General features: G+C 30.1%; 1 protein-coding gene and 2 pseudogenes across 1 annotated transcript; 2 read left to right on the plus strand and 1 right to left on the minus strand.

Moving 5' to 3' along the window:
* Nucleotides 1-4,057: 4,057 nt before the first annotated feature.
* Nucleotides 4,058-7,628, plus strand: LOC115714593 (kinesin-like protein KIN-4C). The gene is made up of 11 exons (XM_030643341.2): nucleotides 4,058-4,552; nucleotides 5,029-5,142; nucleotides 5,221-5,337; nucleotides 5,426-5,506; nucleotides 5,697-5,768; nucleotides 5,866-5,965; nucleotides 6,079-6,110; nucleotides 6,417-6,487; nucleotides 6,600-6,662; nucleotides 6,766-6,910; nucleotides 7,005-7,628. Exons 1-11 carry the CDS (start codon nucleotides 4,439-4,441, stop codon nucleotides 7,428-7,430), a joined length of 1,335 nt encoding a protein of 444 aa, XP_030499201.2. The 5' UTR covers nucleotides 4,058-4,438; the 3' UTR covers nucleotides 7,431-7,628.
* Nucleotides 7,629-14,229: 6,601 nt separating this feature from the next.
* Nucleotides 14,230-15,519, minus strand: LOC115724826 (uncharacterized; annotated as a pseudogene).
* Nucleotides 15,520-16,562: 1,043 nt separating this feature from the next.
* LOC115724815 (uncharacterized) lies at nucleotides 16,563-23,929 on the plus strand (annotated as a pseudogene).
* Nucleotides 23,930-24,778: the final 849 nt, after the last annotated feature.

Below are 24,778 nucleotides of genomic sequence, written 5' to 3' on the forward strand. Positions count from 1 at the left end.
TGGTATGCTGCATGCCAAACCTATTTCAACACCCCTAGCTCATCACTTCAGACTTTTAAAAGACCAATCACCCAAAATAGAGAAGGAAATGTCTGAAATAGATGCCATACCCTATGCTAGTGTGGTTGACAACTTGATGTATGCTATGGTATGCTCCAGACCTGACATTAGGTATGCAATGAGCATGGTGAGCAAGTATTTGGCAAACCCTGGACAACAACACTAGACAACCCTCAAATGGGTACTAAGGTACATCAAGGGCACTCTAAACATGGGAATGATGTTTGGAAAAGAGTCATTCACTAAAAAAGTTATCACTGGCTGTGTAAACTCAGATTATGCATGGTGCATTAACACAAGAAGGTCACTCACTGGCTTTGTGTTCACAGGTTTAGGTGGCTGTGTCAGTTGGAAATCAACACTGCAAAAGGTGGTCGCTTTATCTTCAACAGAAGCAGAATACATGCTGCAACTGAAGCAATTAAAGAGGCACTATGGTTGAAGGGTTCACTAGTGAGCTGGGTCTAAACTCTAATGACATAGCTGTACATTGTGACAATCAAAGTGCTCTTCATCTCATGAAGAATCACATGCATCATGAGAGGTCAAAAAATATAGACATAAGACTGCACTTCATTAAGGACATTATCACTAGCAAGTATGTTCAAGTGAGGAAGATAAGCACATACTACAACCCTGTAGACATGCTTACTAAATGTGTGACTCAAGGCAAGTTTAGGCACTACATAGGCTTGCTCAACATTGAAGAAAATGTTGGAAATTATTTTACCAGGATCTTAGATCTACTCACAAGTATGTTTATTAACATCCTAAATAAGAACTTTCTAAAACGATAAATTAAACACATATAAAGTTTAGGAAACCTTACATTGGGTGCAGCGGAATAATATGACTCCTTCCGTTCAGATATCTAGCCCTTGATTCCTTTCTGTAGCAGAGCATTATCAATATCTGAACCTGGATCTCTTTCTCTGAATCCTTGATGCTGAATCTCCTTTGCTGATGATCTTTCTTCACGATCTTCCTCACTATGATTGAGGTATCACTTGATGTGTGTGGGCACTACTCTAATCACTAAGGATTTCGAAATTCAAAGGAAGAAGAAAGAAGAAGTGGTAGCTAAAGATAGGGAGAGAGAAGGCTCAGTTTTTCTGATTCAGAAAGTGTCAGGAAAAAGTCTTATTTTCCTGAAGCCTTCACTATCTATTTATAGCATTCCACTAGGGTTAGATTTGAATTATATGGCATTAAAATAATGAAAAAATCAACTTAAAATACCTATAAAGGTGGCCGGCCATGGCTTTAGTGGACTGGGCCTTGCTTTTTGCAATTTTGCAATTTTAACACCTTTTGTATCTGATTTTCTCAAAAATGCCAATTTCCTAATTCAATCATTTAAATGCCAATTCTAACTATTTAATAACTACAAATAATTATTAAATAATATTGTCATTTATCATATTTATTAATTGAACCATACAAAGTATCATAATTAACAAATATGCCCCTATTAACTCTTTCTTTACAATTTCGCCCTTACTTAGTGAAAATTTCACAAATAGACATAGTCTAATTCGTGAATTATAATTGATTAATCAAAACCAATTACATGAGTCTTACAAACAATATTATCTCAACTAGTGGGGGGACCATGGGTCTATATAACCGAGCTTCCAATAAGTAGATCAAGAATTTAGCACTAAAATTCACTAACTTATTAATTCTTCGTTGAATCCACGCATAGAACTTAGAATTGCACTCTCAGTATATAGAATGCTCTATATGTTCCACCATATAGACACATCATTAGTTATCCATTGTTATAATCCTAATGTGATCAATGATCCTCTATATGAATGATCTACACAGTAAAGGGATTAAATTACCGTAACACCCTACTATGTATTTTATCCTTAAAACACTTGACCTCGTATAAATGATATTTCAGCTTATGTGAAATGAGATCTCCACCATTTATTTTCGTTTGGTCAAGCTCGAAGGAGATCATCCTTTGCTTACTATTCGCCAGGTAGAAGCTATACATTCCATGTTTATGCTAGCGCTCCCACTCAATTGCACTACCGTGTTCCCAAAAAGTATGTATCACCCTGACCTAAAAGTAGGCTTAACTAACAATTCAAAGGAACACGAATAGCCTTTCAAGATTGAGCCTAATCATAACAGGATTAAGATCATTTGATCTAGGATCAACTTGGCGATATTGACTTGAATAGATTTTACGGTAAGTTTAATTAAATCTAAGTCAAAGTTCAATATCGGTCCCTTCCGATGGATACTCCATGCATCCAACCTGAGCTTTACTTTAACCAATGTTCTGGAAAGAACATAGTATTTCTCCAAATACAAGTAAACTCTTGTTGTAGATTATCATATCAGTAAAACCCTGTGTCTGATAAATCTAGGAAACTTTATTCACATAGTCATGTTTACTTTCCAATGTGATGACAGCACAATAAACAGGATCAAGTATGTGAAAAGGGTTTCATATGAATTTATACATTATGTACATATAATCATGAAATAAATCATGTGAACCATGCAACATTAAATGTTATTTCTGATCTATATTAATAAGTAAATCTGATTATATTGAAATGAGTTTTATTTAGGGCATAAAACCCAACAGAAAATTGAGTCACAACCTATGAGTCATATTTGGAGCTGATATGCACTCATTATAGTGCCTTAGTTAAGGTGGAAATTGTTATAATTAAGGCTTATTGGACACGAACTTTGCCACATCAGCAACCAAACTAACTAACTAACTATGTTAGTTACTCTTTGTCCTATCAATCCTCTTATAAATAGCCAAACACTTTATATTTTTCAAGTTAAGACTTTCACTCATTTGTAACAGAGAGAATTGAGAAAGAGAGAATTTGAGCAAGAAACATATTAAGGATCCTTGGAGGGATGTTAAAGGAATCGTCCATTCTTGAAATAGCTTCGCTCATGTGAGATTGATTTGTAAACTAGTTAGGTTAGTCTAGGGAGCTCGAGTTCTTGAATTCTCTCTACATTGGTTATCAAAGTTCATCAATAAAGCTTTCACTTTGCTCCAATAGTATTGATCATGAAACTCATTGTTTCATAGATCAATCTACTCAATTTAGGTGTTATTTTTCTTTATATATTTCAAGTATTAATTCTCCCGTCATTGCCTCATTGATTTTTTTGTTAATTTTGTTAGTGTTTTTTTTTTTAAGGGTAACCATTATACGTTAGAGAAGAGAAATACCAAAAGGTAAAGTGAAGAGATTCTTTCATCTAAAAAAGCTTATTGTCTATCCTAAGGGCAAGCTAAACTAATCCATGGGTCGCAACATTAAACATTGCAACTTACATAAGAAAGAGATGCCCTTGAAAAGCTAGACAATAAAACTTTAATATCAGAAAAGAATCCTCAAGTAGAGTTTTTGTCCCGCTAGCAAAACTGCAAGAGAAAAAGTATATAAGTATTAAAACAATTAAATAATAAAACTGTAAAAGAATCTAATAGGACGAGATAATAATAATTTATCTGTAAAGGTCCTACTGTTGAGAGCATAACCTTATTGTCCGATTCCTTTTATGCTCAAATTAAACTCCTGAAGGTTAGAAAGACAAGCCTTCATTGGAATCGTGAAGAAGCATCTTCCATCCACGAGACCTCACTGTTGATCTTAAGGGCACACCTAGCCAATCCATGTGCCACAACATTATCGTTGCGACTAACATGGAAAACACTCCTGGAAAGCAAGACAACAAGACTTGTATAGTAGAAAAGATAACCCCAACTCATTCTGATATTCAGAGGATGACTCCAATGTTAAAACTAGTAACAAAAAATCTGAGAAGACCTTTGTAATAGGTAGTCCAACATCTTGAACCCATGACTGTCAGGAAGTTTGTTACACAAAAGCATCCATTAGAAAGTAGTCATCATTTAATCTAAGATATCATAAATTTTATCAAGGACTTACTAACCAAAGAGAGCTATCTCTTTGTTCTTGATGGAGAATTGTTGTTTCACAACAATTTTTGTGGTAAGTATTGGCATATTCATAAGCATATAGCATCAAAGTTTTCAATTAATTTTAGTGTAAATTTGATAAAAACGAGGGGCATTAATGTAGTTTCATTTCAAAAGGAAAAGACAAAAAAAAAAAAAAAGTTGGAGTTGGAACAAAATTCAAATTTAAACGTTCACTTGATCCGACGTGGCAAAATTGAACAAAAGAGGGTTCCCTCCACTTATGAGACCAACACCATAAAAGAAAGAAACAATATTATAGCTGCAGCCATAGTCCCCCGGACCCCATCTCTGCGAAAAACCGGTGTTGTTGTCCTTTCAGATCCGATCTCAAACGCCAATCCCCCACCCTAAGTTACCGTGTTCCCTCAACATCCTCCGAAGATGATGAAGAAGATCAAACGTTGCGGCTCTAAGCAACCCGCCACTGCCCTTGATAATCACCAAGATTGTCAGACCAGAGTTCGTGAGCTCGAACAACAGAACAATTCCTTTCAGGTTTTTTTTTTTTCTTTTTCAATTTCTTTTGGAAGTGTGTTTGGTTGGTTAGAAAATGTTCAAGTAAAAAGGAACAAGGACGAAGTGATGTTTTCTTTTCACTAGGTTTGGTAAACCTAATTTTAGTATAATTTTTATTTATTTCTATTTTTTTTTTCCCTCGATTAGATGTGATTTCATTCCCTGTATTCTTGAAAGTTATTGCAAAAAGAGAATAAAAAAAAAAGAAGAAGAATTGGCAAACCTAATTTTCAGATTTTTTTAAGTTTGGGTTAATGTTGTATTGGCGTTAAAAATATTTGTTTCGATTCAAAGAGCAATGCGGTATATTTCAGTTGAAAATTTTGGATTTTTTTTTCAAGCCTTAATGTTAATTAGTTCTTGGTTTGACATGTTCAGAAAGGACATCACATCTTAGAACTGTTTCTAATTGTTGTAAATTTTTTGCAACTTTTGGATTTGGGTTTATTTAACAGAAGGAGATTGAAGAGCTTAAGTACAAGCTTGCAAATGTACCTTCCATTTCTACTGATAGTGCTATGAAGGTCAAAGAGGATTATCTTGAAAAGTTGACCACCCTTCAAGATCAGGTTTGATTTAGTTATACTTGGTGTTATTGGTTTGGGGAATAAAACTGTTTGATTTATGACTATAAAAGGTTTGTGTAGGTTGCGGATTTAAAGAACAAGCTAGAAATTAAGTCTCAATTCTCAGTCCAAAGACCAAAGGGCGATGAAGCAACAAAAAGGTCGCAATTTGAGATTCAGAATTTGAAGGCTCAAAAGGTGAAACTTAGTTCAGTGATACATTCTCATGTTGAATTATTGTGTTTTAGTCACGATCAGCAATTTCTTTATTTTTATGACTATCTAGGTTCAACTGCAATGTAAGCTGAAGGTAGAGTCTCTGCAGTTAAGGTTAAACAAGACCTCACATGAAAAAGAAATTCTTCAGGTATTGCTAGATAATGGCCATTGTTTTTTTTTTGGGTATCGTCTTTTAACATTTTGATATTTGCATTAGTGACTCGCTGTGCTTTTCCTCTATTTGTAGTATTTCTAGAAGTAATTTTTCTATTATATCTTAAATTGTTATTTTGGAAAGGCATTTAAATTTTTGGAATTTTCTTTCCTTGCATTATCAGCTCAGGAGAGAGTATACAAGGAATCAGTTTCAGATGAATAAGCTTTTAGATGCTAACCGGAGATTAAAGATGGTACTTGTACTCTAACGAACCTAGTAATAGTTTGGTTTTTTTGGCACCATGTATTCTCTGGACGACATTTCCTCTCATATTTGATCTTGTATGATAGGTTGTGCAACGTAAGACTATAGAAGCTTCCATGGCTACCAAACGGCTAAAAGAGCTGCTTGAATCTCGACAAACTTTGTCACACAGAGGCAGAAAAGCTGGTAAGAAGCATATTGCTTAAATTCCTCTTGTTAATACATGCATGCACACGTGTGAATCAGAATAGGCATATCAACAGTTGTTTGACATTCTCCCTTCGCTAAATCTGATGTAGGTACCAGAAATGAGACTAATGCAGGAATTCAGGTATTAAATCAAACTGGAAACGTTTTGGGCATTAGTCACATCTACTAATTTAGTAATGATTCAGGCTCGTACAATATTCAGTAGAGCTCTTTATGTTAAGATGTCTCGTTTGAGTTCATATTGTATGACAAATATTTCTCTTGCCAAGTACACGTGGTCCTCTACTAGTGTACGTTATTTATTTATTTGGCAACATATAAATGATATTGATGTACAATTTTGAAATACATTTCTCTCAAGATATCAGTCCAATTCACTCTTTCTCCTGTCTAAGAACTTTATTAATAAAACATAATATCATTTCAGAGCTTGGGGCATGACTCTGAACTAACGACACTGCATGCTTTGTGTGCTGAATATGAACGTCAAATGGAAGTGTAAGTTTTTTTGACTGTTTGTTTCTACTCTCTCTTAGTAACGTCAAATGGAACGTGTTTATCTGCCACATACATCAAATCAGTAATCCAGTTTTCTTGTTGTTTTTATTAGAATGGATGAGGAGAGTGATAAGCTAAAGGAAGAAGTTGAGGAACTGAGGCAAGAGAATTTAAGGTGAGCTTATCTGTGCTTCCTGCAACATTTTGGAGTCCTTTTCCTTGGTACTATATTTTGGCATTCAGCCTTTTCAGTTGAACCTTTTGCCTGCTGTCTAAAGGTACCAACTAGAGGAGAGAGAAACTCTTTCCTTGGAGAAGGGTTTTGACATAAATGAGTTGAAGGAAGAAGTAGTTAGCATTAGTGGTTTGTTTAGAGAATTAAGATTGCAAAAGGAAGAACTAGAACAAGTCAACAAGGCACAGGTTAGTGTATTTTTAAGACTCTTTCCAAACATGGAGTGGGGAATAGTAGTATTTAAAGTATATTCACTTTTTCTTCAATGATTCATATGATTAGGGTGTGTCAAGCCATTCCTCTACAGTCGTTGCAAGTAATCTGTCCACAGAGGAGGGCACCAGTTTATCAGAATCCGAACATTCTATACCAAGTGTAGCTGCAAGGTACAAGAATGAATCGAGCACATGCTGCTCGTGTAGCAAGAAATCTTTGTGCAAAACATCCAAATGTGTATGTCGGAGCAATGGTGGGAGCTGTGGGGCATCATGTGGCTGCATAGCTTCGAAGTGCTCTAATAGAGTAAAATTGCCACTTCAGTTGAATGATGACTCATCAGGACCAGAGATTGCTTCCCATGGCACAATGCTACTTCAGAATGCACTCCTTGAGCAGCAGCCTTCTGAGAAGAATGACCATCAGGGGCCATCCAAGAAACCCTTAACTGACATTGGAAATATACGGTTGCGTCAAGGGCGTAAAATTTGATATTATTACGTAAACTGTCATTGACTAATTGATTGTATTGTTTGATTTTGAGACTAGAAAAAACATCAAAAGGATTCAATTTTTGATGTGATTTGAATTTGTAAAAGAAAAATGTGGCCACTGGCTAAAGATGTTTCTCGTGGTGTATGTCGTATGTCACAACAAATTTAATAATTATTTTCTTATTAAATTTACCAATTACTACAGTATAATGACAAATACAGATTGAATTTACAAAAAGTATCATTTAATATATTATTCATGAATTATTAATAATCATTGAAAAATCTTGTTTTCAAACATGAAAATTAAATTAACATAAAACAACGAAGAAATAATAGTACTAACAATCATGATTTATATAAATAGTTAAGGACTTTTATTCACCTTCAACAATCATAACAATTATTTATATCAAGGTGGTTTTTTAATAGGAAAATTTACACCTAACTACATAAATTGCAATTATATTTTAAAAATATGGTGAATCTATTATAAATCAAAAATATGACGTTGTATCTTACCGTTTTTAAAATAATTATTTTTTTCCTTTTGATAGTGTCAGCCCATCACATTCACCTTCCACCAGGTCTAATAATTTTGCAAAAAGATCATGATCCACAATTTTCTTAGCTATTTTTAAAACTAGAATGTGTTATTTTTGTGTGTATAATAATATATAATCAAATGATTATTAATAAACTTATCCAAGAAAAATAATTATTAATAAACTATGTGACTTATTTTATTTTATTGTGATAAAGTAAAATAAATATATATATTTATATTTTCTATGAAAGTAATGTAAATTTATCTTAAAAACATAATATAATATAAAAATGAACATATAGTTTTAAAAATGACTACTCAAAATATAGAAGGTTACATATATGAGATATTTTTATTTATCGACATCATAACTAACTACAGCCCTACTCATTAATTTTGAAAATAAACTTAAAAGTTATTCAAATGTATATGAAATAATAAAATAGTATAATATAACTTAAAAATAACTAACTCATTATTAAGATGAATACACATGAGTAACAATTTTTATTAATTAACAAATAAAAATCTTATTTTTAAAATTCAGAATACATATATATATAATATATGAGTGACGAAATGTGTATTATTACTTTGTTTTATTTGAATATTACTATGAAGTATACTAAATAAAATTATTTCATATATATAATTACTTGTTATATTATCTGAAGTATACTAATAGGTTTATTGACGTATGTCATTATGTTTAATTATAGTTTACTCTGTATTGAAAAAAAAAATATTGTTCCAACAAATATAAACTAGTAAGTTTATTGACATATATAATGGTAGGCTATATCCAATATACAAAAAGAAAAAGAAAAATTTGTTTCAATATGCCAATATAAACTAATAAATTTATTAGCATATACAATAGTATAGGCTATACGAAAAAGCTACTACGTAAACAAAGAATAAAAATTTATTTCAATATGCCAAAATAAACATGTATGAGTATAGGCATAGTATAGCCATATATGTCAAATAAACTTATGAGCAAAATATTTCATGTGAGCAAGACATTTCATCATATTCAAATATTTGACAAGTGCATTTATTGTTATTCATGTTACAGTCATATACTTTGTATACAACTAGATTTGATATCTACACTTGAAAAAAAAATAGACTAATTAGTTTGTTATTTTATAGCACACATTGTGTTTGAAATAAAAAATGAATTGTTGTTCTAATATACGAAAAATAAACTAATAAGTTTATTTGAAATATATGAGTATATGCATATCTGATTATAGAATATTTGGTTTAATTATCATCTTTTTATTTTAAAATTGATGATTTTTATCAAAATTAACCAATTGGTATCTTATCAAAATCATAACTAATTGGTCCCAAAAAATGTGTCTTATTAGTAATGATTCAAAAATTATTTGTAACTTCACTTTTTATTTAACTAATTAAATTGCATATATTAATTTACATTTAAAAAATCTGGGTGACTTAAACATTTATGATGTTTATTTTTTTAAAATACAATTTACTAAAATAGTAGCTTACTGGATGACAACTCATGATTTTCGAAAATAAACTTAAAAGTTACTCAAATGTATTAATATAACCTAAATAATTAATTAATTATTAGAGTGTATATATATAAGTTTTAGATGTAACTAAAATGTATCTAAAATTATATAATATTAAAGTGATACTTTTTATGAAAAAAGTTAGGTTTCTTATCAACATTATAAGTAACCAAAAGGTTACTTTAGAAACGCAGGAAAATTAGAAAAAAAAAAAAAGAATTTCGGGATTAGTTTTATTTCAGGCATAATATTTTAAAATTAAGGTATTTTTCAGTGACGTGACAAGGTATTATTATAATTGAGATTTGTTAAGTTATATTTGTAATTATTTTATATTTTACGTATATTTTTAAAAAAATCCCTTTTTAATATTACAATAATTACATTGGACTGGTCTAATAAATATTATACAGCCCAACAATTTTTTTTTTTACAAAAATACCTCTTCCTCTACAATCATAGCCACAATAAAGAAACGAACAAAACCCGCTATGGTAGGAGTTTGGCAATGATGAAACAACGTTGGCGACGAAAAATCACCATTAGTTTTGGCAAATCGACATGAGAAGAACATAAAATCAAACCGAAAATCAACCCAAAGCGATTGAAGAAAGATTCTACAAAAAAACGAATCTAAAACGTAAACTCAACCCTGAGAATGAATCCAAATTCTAGAAAACTAATTATTATAAATTCAATTTATACTTAAAGATGTAGACATGTAAAAAATAGATCTCGAGTTTTCCAACCAATCCAAGTCATGTATCATCCAAAAAATACATATCACTACAATTGCTATATTCTAATTATTGCATTAACGTTGTTTTTTAGAATTTTAATCTTGGAATTATTCAATTACAATTGCGACAATAAACTAAATTCGTATTCATCTCGCATTATGGATCTGGCCATGTAATTTTGATATTTTTTGTTGTAATTCAGTTGCATTACAATTTTCTATTAATTTTATTTACGCTTAGATAATTGACGTTGCAATACTTATACATTGATCAAATTACATTGTTTTTAGTGTTATTTGCAAGTATTTTATGTATGCAATCCAACACATGCCTCTCATAAAAACAATTATAACATAGTAAGTTTATTCATATTTTAACTTTGGTTGAGCTGATGTTGAGTTACAATGTTCTTACAGTTGTTTCTTCACAAAATAACCTCAAAACTACAAGTCGTTGTTCATTAGTCTAATAATAGTTGGTTAATTTTTAGAGAAATTTACGGAGGGAGACGAAATTTTAAAATTAATACCATGATTACCACTTTTTTTTTTTAATTTCAATCATAATACCTTTGCATTTTATTTTTTTTAAAACACGCGTATACACTCGAAAAAATGAGCAGCACATCAACACAAATAGACTAATTGTTTCCTTATTCTTTTCTTTCCTTTGTTTTTTGCTCTTTTTTTATTTGTTAAATATGAAACACACAAATGTTAAAATATTAATAATTTTCTTTAATATTATAAAAACTTTCTTTCTTCTATTTTTATTTCTTTTTTCAAAAAAAAAAAAATTAAAAAGTTTTTTTTTAGTCACACTAGTAATTATTTAAGCTAAAAAAAATTATACCATCATTATCTACTTTTTTAATGCAATCGTTTCAACATATGAGAAGCACATATTTTTTCTTTTACTATTATCAGAAAAAATGACTAAAATCAAAAGTAACGTTTTAGTTTCTTTTCTACTTAATTTATTGAAAAAAAAAGTAAATTTTCAAATACAACAAAATTTAATATATCAATTATAATTTAGCTTGTTAATATTTGTTTTATAATTATTTTATATTTTAAAATTACTAAATCATATTTTAATTTTATAAAATACTTTTCACAAGTTTTTAAAATGACTTATAAGAAAACAAGATAGTACCATTTTTTTCACTTAAACAAAATTCAATGTACCAATTAATTTCATGTGTTACTAAAAAGTATTTTATATTTACTAGATAATATTTTACATAAGTTTATTTTATAGAACAATTTTAATAAATGTCTAAAAAAAAGAGTAACCTCTATATTGTAATTTACATAAGATTTTTTTATAGAGTAATTTCAATAAATTTCTAAAAAAGTATAACCACTCATCTTTTTTTTTTTACATCGCATCGTTAGTTAGTTGAGCTCAAGAGTAGTATCATCACGACCTATTTTTTCAAAATGATCATTTTAATATATGAAAATCATATATTTGCTAACTTCAGAAAAAATGATCAAAATAAAAAACAACCTTTTAGTTTCTTTCATATTTTGTTAACGAAAAAGTAATCAAACTATAAAATTAAACAAACTTTAATACATTATAAATTATTTTCTAATTTCATATTTATAAGTTACCTAATAGTATTCTAAATGAGTTTATCTTATTGAAACAGTTTTGATAAATTCCTAAAAGAACTTATAAAGAAACCAAATAGTATCTTAATCAATATTAAAATTGTTAATATTAAAAAATTGACTCTACTAATTTTGATATTAAGTATACTTTATTGTAACTCTGTAATTTTATCACACATGTCTAAAGTTAACGAAAATTACTAAAAGAATGTGAAGCTATCTTAAATAACAATACATAGTAACTTTTAAATATGAAAATAATAATAATACAATTTAGTAATTTGTGAAGTTAGTTGGTTAATTTTACTTAAATTAACAGTTTATTTACTCTTTGGTTAACGTAATAGAAAAAGAATGGTAGTGATGTCTACGTACGAGATGTCTGTTATTGCAATCAAATATTGGGTCTTAAAGATTTTAATTTAATAATTTTTGTAAAATATCATTAATCATTAATAAAAAAAAGTTACTCACGGTGGTATTGGTACTACTAGGGCCTAATGTCAATGCTAAAATATATAAATATATATATATATATATAAAAATTATACTTTTTATTTGGATCATTTTTTTATGATAAAAAATATTTATGTTTTCTATATATTAAAATGATTGCCTCAATTAGTATTTTTTTATTTAGTGTAACTAATATTTTTCTTAGAAAGATAAATAAAAAAGAGAATATATATATAATAAACAAAAAGACAACAAAAGAAAAAAGATTTGAGCACAAAAAGAAAAAAAAAACTTCAAACGAGGTCTATTTTCATGATTCGGTGGGTTTATTTTTATGGTTCGGTATGAATGCCTTTATAATTGTGTATTATTTTCACTGATACTATTTATATAATTATTTTACAATTGTCGTATAAAACTAAAAAAATCCCTAATTTTTTTCTAACAATATTCAAACACATGGTTTATACATAGTTGCTAGTATGTTGTTTATGCGATGCCCAATAATTGTCTTACTAAAATTTTATTATGAAAAAATCATGGATCAAATTGGCAATGTAGGACTCATGTGGAAAAATTATTGTGGTAAGTTTGTTTATATTAAAAAAAAAGGAGGTTATTCTTGTTTTCAAGTTGTATAATAGTTGTTAGAGATTATATTACAATGGAAGATAAACCAAGATATATATAACTCAATTATAAAAATAATACAAGGACAATAAAAGAGATTGATTAAATATATGTTACAATACATATATATACACTATATATATTACATACATATATATGAAAGGTAGAAGAAAAGATTACAACACATGTAATATAATATATGTATATATAATAAGAGAATAATATATATATAAACACCCACTTACAACCTTGAGTGTAGATTAGTGGGGATCACCATGACTTGAACAAGGTATTACACCTTTGTCCAAAAGCTTATTTCCCCTATCTCTAAGCACTAAGAGAATTCTCTAAGAAATAGTTTTGGGAATTATCAAGCCTTAGAGTTTTCTAACAATGTGCTTTCTTGATAGAAAAATTGATCTTCAAAATGAGCACCTTAGAGCAGCTCCAAGGAGACTGCAAATTAGTGGTATGGTGTGTATATATGTTCCGAGGAGACTGCATATCATGCAACATTTTGTAGGTTTATCTACAGTGCATGGCATATATGTCGTGCACTGTAGTCACAACATCCTTTTTTTTTTTAATTTTTTTTTTAATTTAATTAATATTTATATTATTATATTTGTAAAATTAAGAATTATTTTTTAGGAAATTTTTTAATGCACATTTTTAAAATGATGTACGAATCTACTCCTATTTATTTTGGCACCCGACAAACTTTTTTAGTCTATTTTTTTTTATATAGTAGTGTATATTACAATTATTTAAGATATCCTGTAAAATTTAAAAAAATTTAGAAAAATTTAATACGCCGAAAATAATGCACTTCTTTAAAAGTGGTGCACTGATTTACTCCTACCTGTTTCGGCATTCGGGAGACTTGTTTAGTCTTTTTTTTATGGTCGTGTACATTATAGTTATTTAAAACATCCTGCAAAATTTTGAAAAATTTAAAAAAAGTTAACATGCCGAAAATAAAATTCAAACTTTCTGTCGCGTGACTCTTCTATTTAGAAGGATACATTATAAAAGCACCTTATAATATTTTTTTTGTGTAAATTTAAATGTGAATACCATAAATTATTTTTATTTTTAATTATAATTTAAGTAAAAATTTATTATATTTTTTTATAATTTTAAATTAAACAATAAAAATTATTTTTAAATTAAACACATATTAAAATTAAAATTAAATACACTAGACATCATATTCTTATTAATCAAGAGTACACATATTTTATATTACACAACAGAATATTATAAAATTAAAGCACAGTCAATAGTACATAATAAAAACATTACAAACTTAAACATACATTTAAAAATTAAAATACAACACACTAAACATTAAACGGAAAAGTAATAACACATATATGAACCTTCAAAGATAAAATGAGATACAACAATTTAATAATGTGGAAGATTATTTCTTGATCCGCCGAGATAGTCATAATACGGACTATAAACTTGTGAGTCATTTTCAGCTCTTTCACCTTGATCTTGAGATCGTTGATCTTCATCTTCAACGCCATGTCCCGAATCTTGAGATGCTCGATATTGTGACCCCTCATATTGTGATCCCTGATATTGAGATCCCTGGTATGAATATCCATGATATTGAGATCCTTCTCCTTGTTCTCCAACTTCGGATGTTTGTGTCCTTTCTTTGTAAATTCGTCCTTTTTCACTTTGAATGTACTTATGAAACTCTAGATCGGATATTGAATTCAAATCCGTGAATAAAATTTTTTCGTCAACCTTTCTTCTGTGACGTTCATTTCTATCCTTGTTACTCTTTTCAATAACTTTAATGAGTTCTTTATTTTGTTCCATTAGTTTGTTGAATTGATCATTACCTAATTATTTTTCCTTTGTTTTTTTCACACCACATGGTCTTTCTGTTGGATAAGTATTCATTTCCTCATTATTCATGTTTAGATCAAATGAACTCATACCAGTGGATGCCGATGTTGGAGACTCAAAATTGTGAGACGGTGATTTGGATGAAGTGAAACTAGGACCTTCGTGTTGGAATCTACGTGGTGCATTGATGTTTTCATCATTTGAAAACTTTTGAATACATTTGAGGATGTGTCACACATGATCAAATTTAAAGCCTTTATCGTACTTTTTATCTTGGGCTAATAACATCTTCGCTTGAATTAACTGTTGCAATATAAATTAAGTAATAACGTTAATAAAAATTAAAAAATAAGATAGTAATAATAAATAAATTATAATAACAAACACTTACAATGTCTTCTGCTGAAGCACCACTTGGATTTTTATTTTCAATTTGGTTGATACATCCCCTTAATTTTGCAACTGCACTATTAATAGTAGACATTCGAGTTTGCAAAGATCTTACTGGTCAAGGTTTATTACTAAATTTTCCATCTTTGTGGTACTCTGATTCAACTCTTGCCCAAAAATTATTATCTAATTGGTTTCTTCCTACGATTGGATCTTGAGAAATGTCAACATAGACATGACACAAGTGCACATCTTCCTCTACTGAGTAAGAAGAACCGCGAATGGAAGACATTTTTGAAGAAAATATAGCTATTTAGAAAATATGTTGAAGAGATGTGATCAAATTGAATGAGAAGTGTGAGATTATATAGGAAAGGAAAATACATTGCATTGATTGAGATCGTGGTGAAATAATTTCAGCGGCCAAGATTAAACTGCGAGATTTCTTATCTTTTAATTTTGGAATCAGAAGATAAGGATGTGATGTGACAACACACTGCAACAGTTGAGATCGTGGTGAAATACTTTCAGCGGCCAAGATTAAACCACTAGATTTCTTATCTTTTAATTTTGGAATCAGAAGATAAGGATGTGATGTGACGACACATTGCAACGGTTGAGATCGTGGTCAAATAATTTCAGCGGCCAAGATTAAACCACTAGATTTCTTATCTTTTAATTTTGGAATCAGAAGATAAGGATGTGATGTGACAACACACTGTAACGGTTGAGATCGTGGTCAAATAATTTCAGCGGGCAAGATTAAACCACTCGATTTCTTATCTTTTAATTTTGGAATCAGAAGATAAGGATGTGATGTGACAACACCCTGCAACGGTTGAGATCGTGGTGAAATAATTTCAGCGGCCAAGACTAAACCACTATATTTCTTATGTTTTAATTTTAGAATCAGAAGATAAGGATGTGATGTGACAACACACTGCAACGATTGAGATTGTGGTCAAATAATTTCAGCGGCCAAGATTAAATCACGAGAATTCTTATCTTCTAATTTTGGAATCAGAAGATAAGGATGTGATGTGACAACACACTACAACGGTTGAGATCGTGGTCAAATAATTTCAGCAGCCAACATTAAATCACGAGATTTCTTATTTTTTAATTTTGAAATCAGAAGATAAGGATGTGATGTGACAACACATTGTAACGATTGAGATCGTGGTGAAATAATTTCAGCGGTCAAGATTAAACCACTAGATTTCTTATCTTTTAATTTTGGAATCAGAAGATAAGAATGTTTACACTATAAAATATGGATATGATACATGATATGAGGCACACCAAAAATATATACAATTTAACTTTGAAAAAAATATGAATTCTTATCCTGATAGTTCATCTTATTTATCATCATCATTGTCTTCTTCAGATGATGAATATTATGATGATATAGAAATGCAAGTGGTAGGTCAAATTACTGCTAACAATAATTTTTGTATTGCTCAACACCAAAAAATCCAAAGCTCGCGTCGGGGCTCGATTCCTGGTCATATAGTTATTAACCGTGACCGGGAAAATGCTGATCGTAATCTTTTAAATGACCATTTTGCAGAGAATCCTCGATTTATCGATTTGATGTTTCGCCGAAGATTTTGAATGGGTCATCCTGTTAGGAAAATTTATAATCAACCCAATATCAATTTGTATATAACATAGAACACAATAATAATATATAATAATTAGGTCTGCGTGCTTGATTGATCCATAGCAATTACCCCAATTCGATCCATAACAATTACTTCAATTCAATAGTGCAATACTATCAACTAAGTCTTCCTCCCTAGATCTCTAAATCAGAAGCAGTTTATATATCTGATTATCAAAAGGTATACAATTGTGATGAGACAATATGTATTTATAAAGTTAGGGAGGGGACTTAGCTACATAACCCTAGTTGGACTGGGCCTGCTCATCAAAGGCTTCAGTTAACTAGAAAAACCCACACTTCTGCTTCACCTAGACTTTACACAAAGATGCTAAGTCCATTAACAAGTGATCACCAACAATATGGGCTAATACAGCAAAGAACTATCCAATCAACCCAAGTTTTAATAAAAACCAATAAAAGTTAATGTAAGCCCAAATAAAAAGTCTAACATTCTCCCACTTGGGCTACATTAATTTTAATACATATATATTATATATCAATATAATTTTATTTGAAAACGACTCATGGGTTGAACAACAGGAAAACATTTGTGGCCACTTTAAAAAATGATAGTTCTCTGATAGCATCTCAACATACCGGTCCAATTTAACCTTTGATAACGAACTATGACAATCATATTATTTTTAACTCAACAAAAGACATTCATAATAACAAATACCAAAGTATTAAATCGACATGGTCAATAAGTCTAGTAGTGTGGTAAGGAATTATGTTCAACATGTGATCAATTTAAAATAACATAATATCCTTATCAGTCCTCAATTTCACTGATACCGTGATGCTTAATAAATAAGCCAGTGAAATTAACCATACACTACTTAATAAATAAGTAAGTGTCACTAAACTTGCTTAAAAAATTAAGCCAACAAATTATCATTGTCATTAAGTAATTAAACTTAAAATACAATGATCACAACAAAATATGAACTACATGCTTTCAATTCAATCATTCTCGAGAATATAACAAAGCCTAATTGAAAGCATAAACATCCAATAATAAAAATTATTGGCCCATAAAGTAGTTCATAACATCAACAAGTAAACTACATATACATGTAATCTCAAAAGATAAAACAAGAAACTCCCACTAACCCAAAGGAACAAAAGATTATAAAATGCTCATATTAAAAACATGTTTATCAAACAATATGGCACTTAATCCTTTGGTTAGAGGATCTGCAAACATCAACTTGGTCTTTCAATATTCTATCACAATGTCTCCTTTCTTGACCAAGTCTCTAATAGTGAGATACTTTATTTCCATATGTTTGGAAGCACTACTAATCTCATTATTCTTTGAAAAGAAAACAACAATATTATTATCACAATAGATTAGTATAGGAAAAGAAATAGAATCAACTAGTCGTATCTCTAAAATCAAATTCTTTAACCATAAAGCTTGCAAAGATGCCCCATAACATACGACAAATTCAACATATATAGTAGATGATGTGATTAAAGTCTATTTAACACTTTTTCAAGAAATAGCAGCACCAACAAAAGTGAAAATATAGCTAGAAGTTGACTTTAAATCATCTACACAACCACCAAATCTGAATGTGAATAACTAACAACTTGAAAATTGTCGACATGCTTATACACAAGCATAAAACTCTTCGTTCTATGCAAATATCTCAAAACTTTCTTGGCTGCAACCCAATGATCATGGCTAGGATCAGATAAATATCTCCCAAGAACATCGACTATGAAAGCAATGTCAGGTCCAGTGCAAACCTAAGCATACATCAATCTCCCTTCTACACTTGCATATGGGATATTCTTCATTGCTTCTCTTTTTAAGTCGTTCTTAGGACAATGTTGCTTAGTAAATTTGTCCCTTTCAGAATAGGAACGAAACTAGCTTTACACAAATCCATGTTGAACTTTAAGCACACGATTAATGTAAGCTTCTTGAGGTAAGCCAAGAAATTTTTGATTCTTATCATGATGAATCTCAACCTCCAAAACAAAAGATGCATCTCCAAGATCTTTCATATCAAAATTGGTAGACAGAAACATCAAGAGATGTTGGAGGAATATTTTCAGCAACATCAAATTCCAAAAAAAAAAAAGAAAAAATTAGCAGTCTGAGACTTAACAATTCGTGTATCACGAGTAGGACAGCAAAACCGATAGCCTTTGAGAACATTGGATAACCAATGAAATAACAGCGAACTGTTCTTAGATCTAACTTTTTAAAATTAGAATCATAAATCCTTATTTTAGCTGGAAAATCCCATACACGAAGATGAATCAGGCTATGTTTTCTCCCAACCCACAACTCAAAAGGGTTTTGGGAACATATTTACTTGGAACACGATTTAAGATATAAGTTGCAGTCATAAGTGCTTCACCCCATAAAAACTCTAGAAGATTTGATCTACTCATCATGTTTCTAACATATCCATGAGAGTGCAATTTCTCCTTTCAGTAACGCCATTTTCCTTAGGTGAACCTGACATATTGTATTGAGAAACTACACAATTTCTTGAAAATATTCAACAAAAGGCCTCATGTGTAGTCCATATTCTGAATAACGACCATAATATTCTCCTCCACGATCTGCAAGAACAACTTTGATGACTCTTCCTAATTGTTTCTGAAGAACATTTCGAAAGATTTTAACTTTATCAAGAGCGTTAGATTTTTCTTGAATCAAGTGAAGTCATATAGAGAAAAATCATTTATGAAAGTTATGACATACTTATTTTTGCACAACGTGGTAGAATAAGGTCTACTGATGTCAGTGTAGATAATCTCTTATAAAGAGTGACTACAGTTAGCAGTCTGCTTTCTTATTTTAGTCAATTTTCCACAAGTACAATCAACACAAATATCCCAACCAGAAACATCAGCAGGAGGAATAATTTTAGCTAGAAGTAATCGATCAACTCTTTCTTTAGAAATATAACCCAATCTATCGTGCCATAATAATAAGGATGTTATCTTAATATAAGATTTCGTACCCACAATATCCACAACATTGAAAAAGGAAGCTAAGGAAGTCAATGATAATTTGAAAAGAATATCAGAGTAAAAACAGTTTCCAATTATTCAGTGTCAAACATAATGTCAACACTATAATTGGCAAAATAAAAGAAAAACATTATTTAACTAAAAGCGGAAGCAAAACTGAATTACTTTAAAAGTAGGAATCAAGAAAGTACTGTTCAAAACAATCTGAACACTAAATTGTAATTCAAGAATTAATGTGCTAACATATATAATATCAACTCCAACATAAGTGTCCACTTTAAGCTTTGACTCCCTCTCACTTATCTTCTTGAGATCCCTTAGCCTCTGGTTGTGGTTGCTTCTTTTCATATTTTCTTTATCCTTTGTTGGGCTTGAGTTGAGAAACAAAGTGAGAAGACTCATTCTTCTCATTTTGCTAGCTTGCTTGTTGGAACAACACACTGAGAAATTAGGTCACTAAAACTCCATGCTTTATTATAAGTGTTTAGGTTGTCTTGATAAAGCTAAAAGAGACAGGAAGTGCATGAAGAGCACGATGAATAATGTAAGAGTTAGGAAGAGGAATATTATGATCTTGCAACTCGGATTGAACATTAATAAAACCTCGCACTCCTTTGATTTATCATACTGAATGGTTGTCATTGCATCCATAAGATGTCCAACTGCAGCGATTTCACCAGTGTCAAATAGTTTTTTCTACTGCTTTGAAATATTCATTAGCATTTGTGGTGTTTGGCAAACCACCAAAAGACGTTCAGGAATTGAACGTTTCATAGCAATGAGACTAAGATGATTTGAATTTTTCCCTTGTACATGAAGAATTTTCTAAGCAACAATACTGATATTAGTTAGATCAGCATATTTTTCTTCTCCCAGGCATAAGTCCAAATCTATTATGCCTAAAGTAATTTTCACATCTCGTTTCCATGTTTTAAAGTTGGAAGCATTCAGAATTCAGATAGAAACTTTATTGTTGTTCTCATAAAGGAGACCAAAAAATCCAAAAAATTAAAACTTGATCAAGCTATATGAGCCAAGCAATTAGAAAATATTGTAGAGTTAACTGGTCATTATAAACTCCCCTTTGGGGTGAGAATATAACACACACATAATCTACCTTTATGAAGTTAACAATAAAGAAAAAATACATATCAATTAAGAATTTATTACCTTTGGGCGAATAAATTTCTTAAATAATATATATTAATTCAAACAAAAAATAATAATAAATATATATATTTAAATTATTACCTTTGGGTAAATAATTAAAATATACACATTTAATATTAACTCATTTCATGGAATGTGAACTAATATATATAACTACTACCTTTGGGCAAGTAATTACACATATAGCCAACCAAAATAAATATTTTCTATAACATATGAAATTTGGTGATAAAATAATCATTAAAAATTTAATAATTTTCAACCAAATTTCCAAAAGGAGATATATTAATTGCTTGTAATATATTGATCATCAAAAATAAAGTGTCCACCATAACACATTATTTTTGCATCAAACAATCAAGTTTTAAAATTTTAGAACAACAAATAATAGAAAGATGTGAAAGAAAAAAAATATTTGTGGATATTACATAGTCAAGATAAATCAAATAAGAGAGTGACTATGTCAAACAGAACGAGAAGAAACTCAAAATTTTTTCTATGATTTACTGATTTCGAAAAATCATCAAAAATTAATTTTAATAATTTTTTAACTGCATAATTATCATTAAAATAATAAAAATTATTTAACGGAGTCAAAAAATTATTTAAAAATCATAGAAAAATCAAAAATTAAATTCTAAGCATGCTGGAAAAAAGAAATATCGAAAATCGATGTCGGACGGCAGCGCACGTGCCCCCACGCGTCACTGTCGAGAGTGGGCTTCGCTGGCAGGATGGTTGTCTTCAACCTTGAACCGGGTCTGAAAGTGGGTCGCGCGACCCGATTCTCTCCAGTCGGGTCGAGACGAAGAAACTGGCCAAAAACATGACGAAAACGACGAGAAAACTAGGGGTTCTGTTCGGAATTGAATTTCTACTCTATTTATGGGTTCAATTTGGGATGAAACAAGTAAAACAATGCTAGATCTTATTGAAACTAATCCGAAAATTGAAGAACATAAAAAAAATTGATTGTGATATCAATCTCGGTCAAAACACGAAATAAATCGTGTAAGAATATTGATAAACAATTAATAATGAGATATCTATAATGAAGTGAAGATCAAAAACAATAAAATCAAAAAACACAAATTAAAATTTCATAATAGAATTATATAAACCCTAAAATTTTAAACTTAAAATTCTCATAATATACACAATGATTTAATACATATAATATATCAATGGAAAGAGAATTTAACGATGAATAAAACCCCTAAAGTTTTAAGATTTAAAAACAAAAAATTCAACATAAAATAACAACGAAATTAATATGTAATTGAAGAAAATTAACATATACATATTAATTGTTATACAAATTGTAGGTCCTAAATCATATACAATAGGCACTCTGATACCACATGTTAGGAAAATTTATAATAAAACCAAGATCAATTTGTATATAACATAGAACACAATAATAATATATAATAATTAGGTATGCGTGCCTGATTGATCCATAGCAATTACTCCAATTCGATCCATAACAATTACTTCAATTCAATAGTGCAATACTATCAACTAAGTCTTCCTCCCTAGATCTCTAAATCAGAAGCAGTTTATTTATCTGATTATCAAAAGGTATACAATTGTGATGAGATAATATGTATTTGTAGAGTTAGGGAGGGGACTTAGCTACATAAACCTAGTTGGACTGGGCCTGCTCATCAAAGGCTTCAGTTAATTAGAAAAGCCCACACTTCTGCTTCACCTAGACTTTACACACAGATGCTAAGCCCATTAACAAGTGATCACTAACAATATGGGCTAATACAGCAAAGAACTATCCAATCAACCCAAGTTTTAATAAAAACCAATAAAAGTTAATATAAGCCCAAATAAAAAGTCTAACACATCCTTTATTCATTCGTATTTTGGATGCTATACAAAGACATGACAATTACTTTCTCCAACGAAGGGATAGAATGGGAAAACTCAGGTTATCAGGCTTGCAAAAAGTAACAGCTGTATTTCGTATGCTAGCATACGGTATGCCGACAGATAATACCGATGAATACATCAAAATAGGAGAATCTACAACTTTAGAAAGCTTGAAGCAATTTTTTCGTGCTGTTGTTGAGGTGTTTGGAGCCCACTATCTCCGATCACCCAACGCTCATGATGTTGCAAGACTACTCCTCATTGGTGAACGTCGAGGTTTTCCAGGAATGTTGGGAAGTTTGGATTGTATGCATTGAAAATGGAAAAATTATCCAACTACTTGGGGAGGACAATATGCCGGTCGTAGTGGGTCCCCAACTATTATTCTTGAAGCAGTAGCTGACTATGATCTCTGGATATGGCATGCATATTTTGGCTTACTAGGATCTAATAATGACATTAATGTGTTAGAGGCATCCCATCTTTTCACTAATCTTGCTCAAGGTATTGCTCCACCCGCTAATAATCTTATTAAAGGAAAAGAGTACAATATGGGTTATTATTTAGCCGATGGTATATATCCAAAATGGTCCACTCTTGTTCAAACTATCCATGATCCACGTGGTCCAAAAAAGAAACTACTTGCAATGAAACAAGAAGCATGTAGAAAAGATGTTGACCGTGCATTTGGAGTATTGCAATCTAGATTTGCAATTATTGCTGGACCGACACGTCTTTGTAATAAAACGGTTTTACATGATATAATGACTTCATGTATTATTATGCATAATATGATAATAGAAGATGAACGTGATCTAAATGCACCAATTGAAGAGCGTGTCGAAGTGCCAAGTCCAGAAGTTGAGATGGTAGAAGATGATAGTGCTCGGTTTCAAGAATTTCTTGCCAGACATAGAAAAATTAAAGATAAAGAAGCTCACATTGAGCTTCGAAATGCATTAATCGAACACTTGTAGGATGAATATGGTAACTCACAAAATTAATATAATTTAATTAATTTCAAGTTTAATTTAATTTAATGTAATTTCTTTCGTCATGAATGTAATGTTTGTTCTCTAGTAATGTAATATTTATGTTATTGCAATATGATATTTTAATTTATCGAATTTCGCCGATTTTACAGTATTATTGTCTTTAATCTAATTAGTAAGTTTATTTAAATTATTAGTTAAATATAAAAATTGTGGTAATTTTTGCTAATTAATATGATATTATTTTTTTATTTTATTAAAAAATTAATATAATAATAAGGAATATTTTTTTAGTGTAATTGTTGGTGTTGTGGTTGGAGTAAAAATAATTTTTGACACCAAATTTGGTGATAGTGTAACACCAAATTCGGTGTTTCCTTGGAGATGCTCTTAGACCTCTTTATATAGTGTTTAGGATATCACCATTTGAAATTCAAACTCATAACCCCCATAGATGTTATGAATTTAAATGTAACTCCTACACACACCATAACCCCTACAGCATTAAGAATTTCAAATTAAAAGGTGTAACATCTCTTAATGTTGGTGATAATGGTGGAGGTTACTCATACTAACAAGTAACTTCTCAAATGTTACAAAAAGATGACAACTAATATACATTGTCATATGTTACATATTATTAGTTTATTACACATATTTAATCTATATATTATATTATTATAAATAATATAACAATCACCCACAAGATTAAATATTATCTCTTTAGTAACAAACTTGTAACTTTTGTAACATTTATTTAATCAATCAAAAATATTATATCAAAATATAACATTCCACCACTTTGATTGACTAAATACACACTTTTAAAGAAATCTTGCTTA

Source organism: Cannabis sativa, chromosome X (genome assembly GCF_029168945.1).
Source record: "Cannabis sativa cultivar Pink pepper isolate KNU-18-1 chromosome X, ASM2916894v1, whole genome shotgun sequence".
Lineage (NCBI taxonomy): Eukaryota > Viridiplantae > Streptophyta > Magnoliopsida > Rosales > Cannabaceae > Cannabis > Cannabis sativa.

Excerpts from the sequence above, each read along its gene's own strand:
- LOC115714593 (XM_030643341.2), top strand. The coding sequence starts at position 4,439 with ATGATGAAGAAGATCAAACGTTGCGGCTCTAAGCAACCCGCCACTGCC. Across the intron at positions 4,553-5,028 it reads AACAGAACAATTCCTTTCAG|AAGGAGATTGAAGAGCTTAA; the intron begins GTTTTTTTTTTT and ends TTTATTTAACAG. Across the intron at positions 6,663-6,765 it reads CTGAGGCAAGAGAATTTAAG|GTACCAACTAGAGGAGAGAG; the intron begins GTGAGCTTATCT and ends TGCTGTCTAAAG.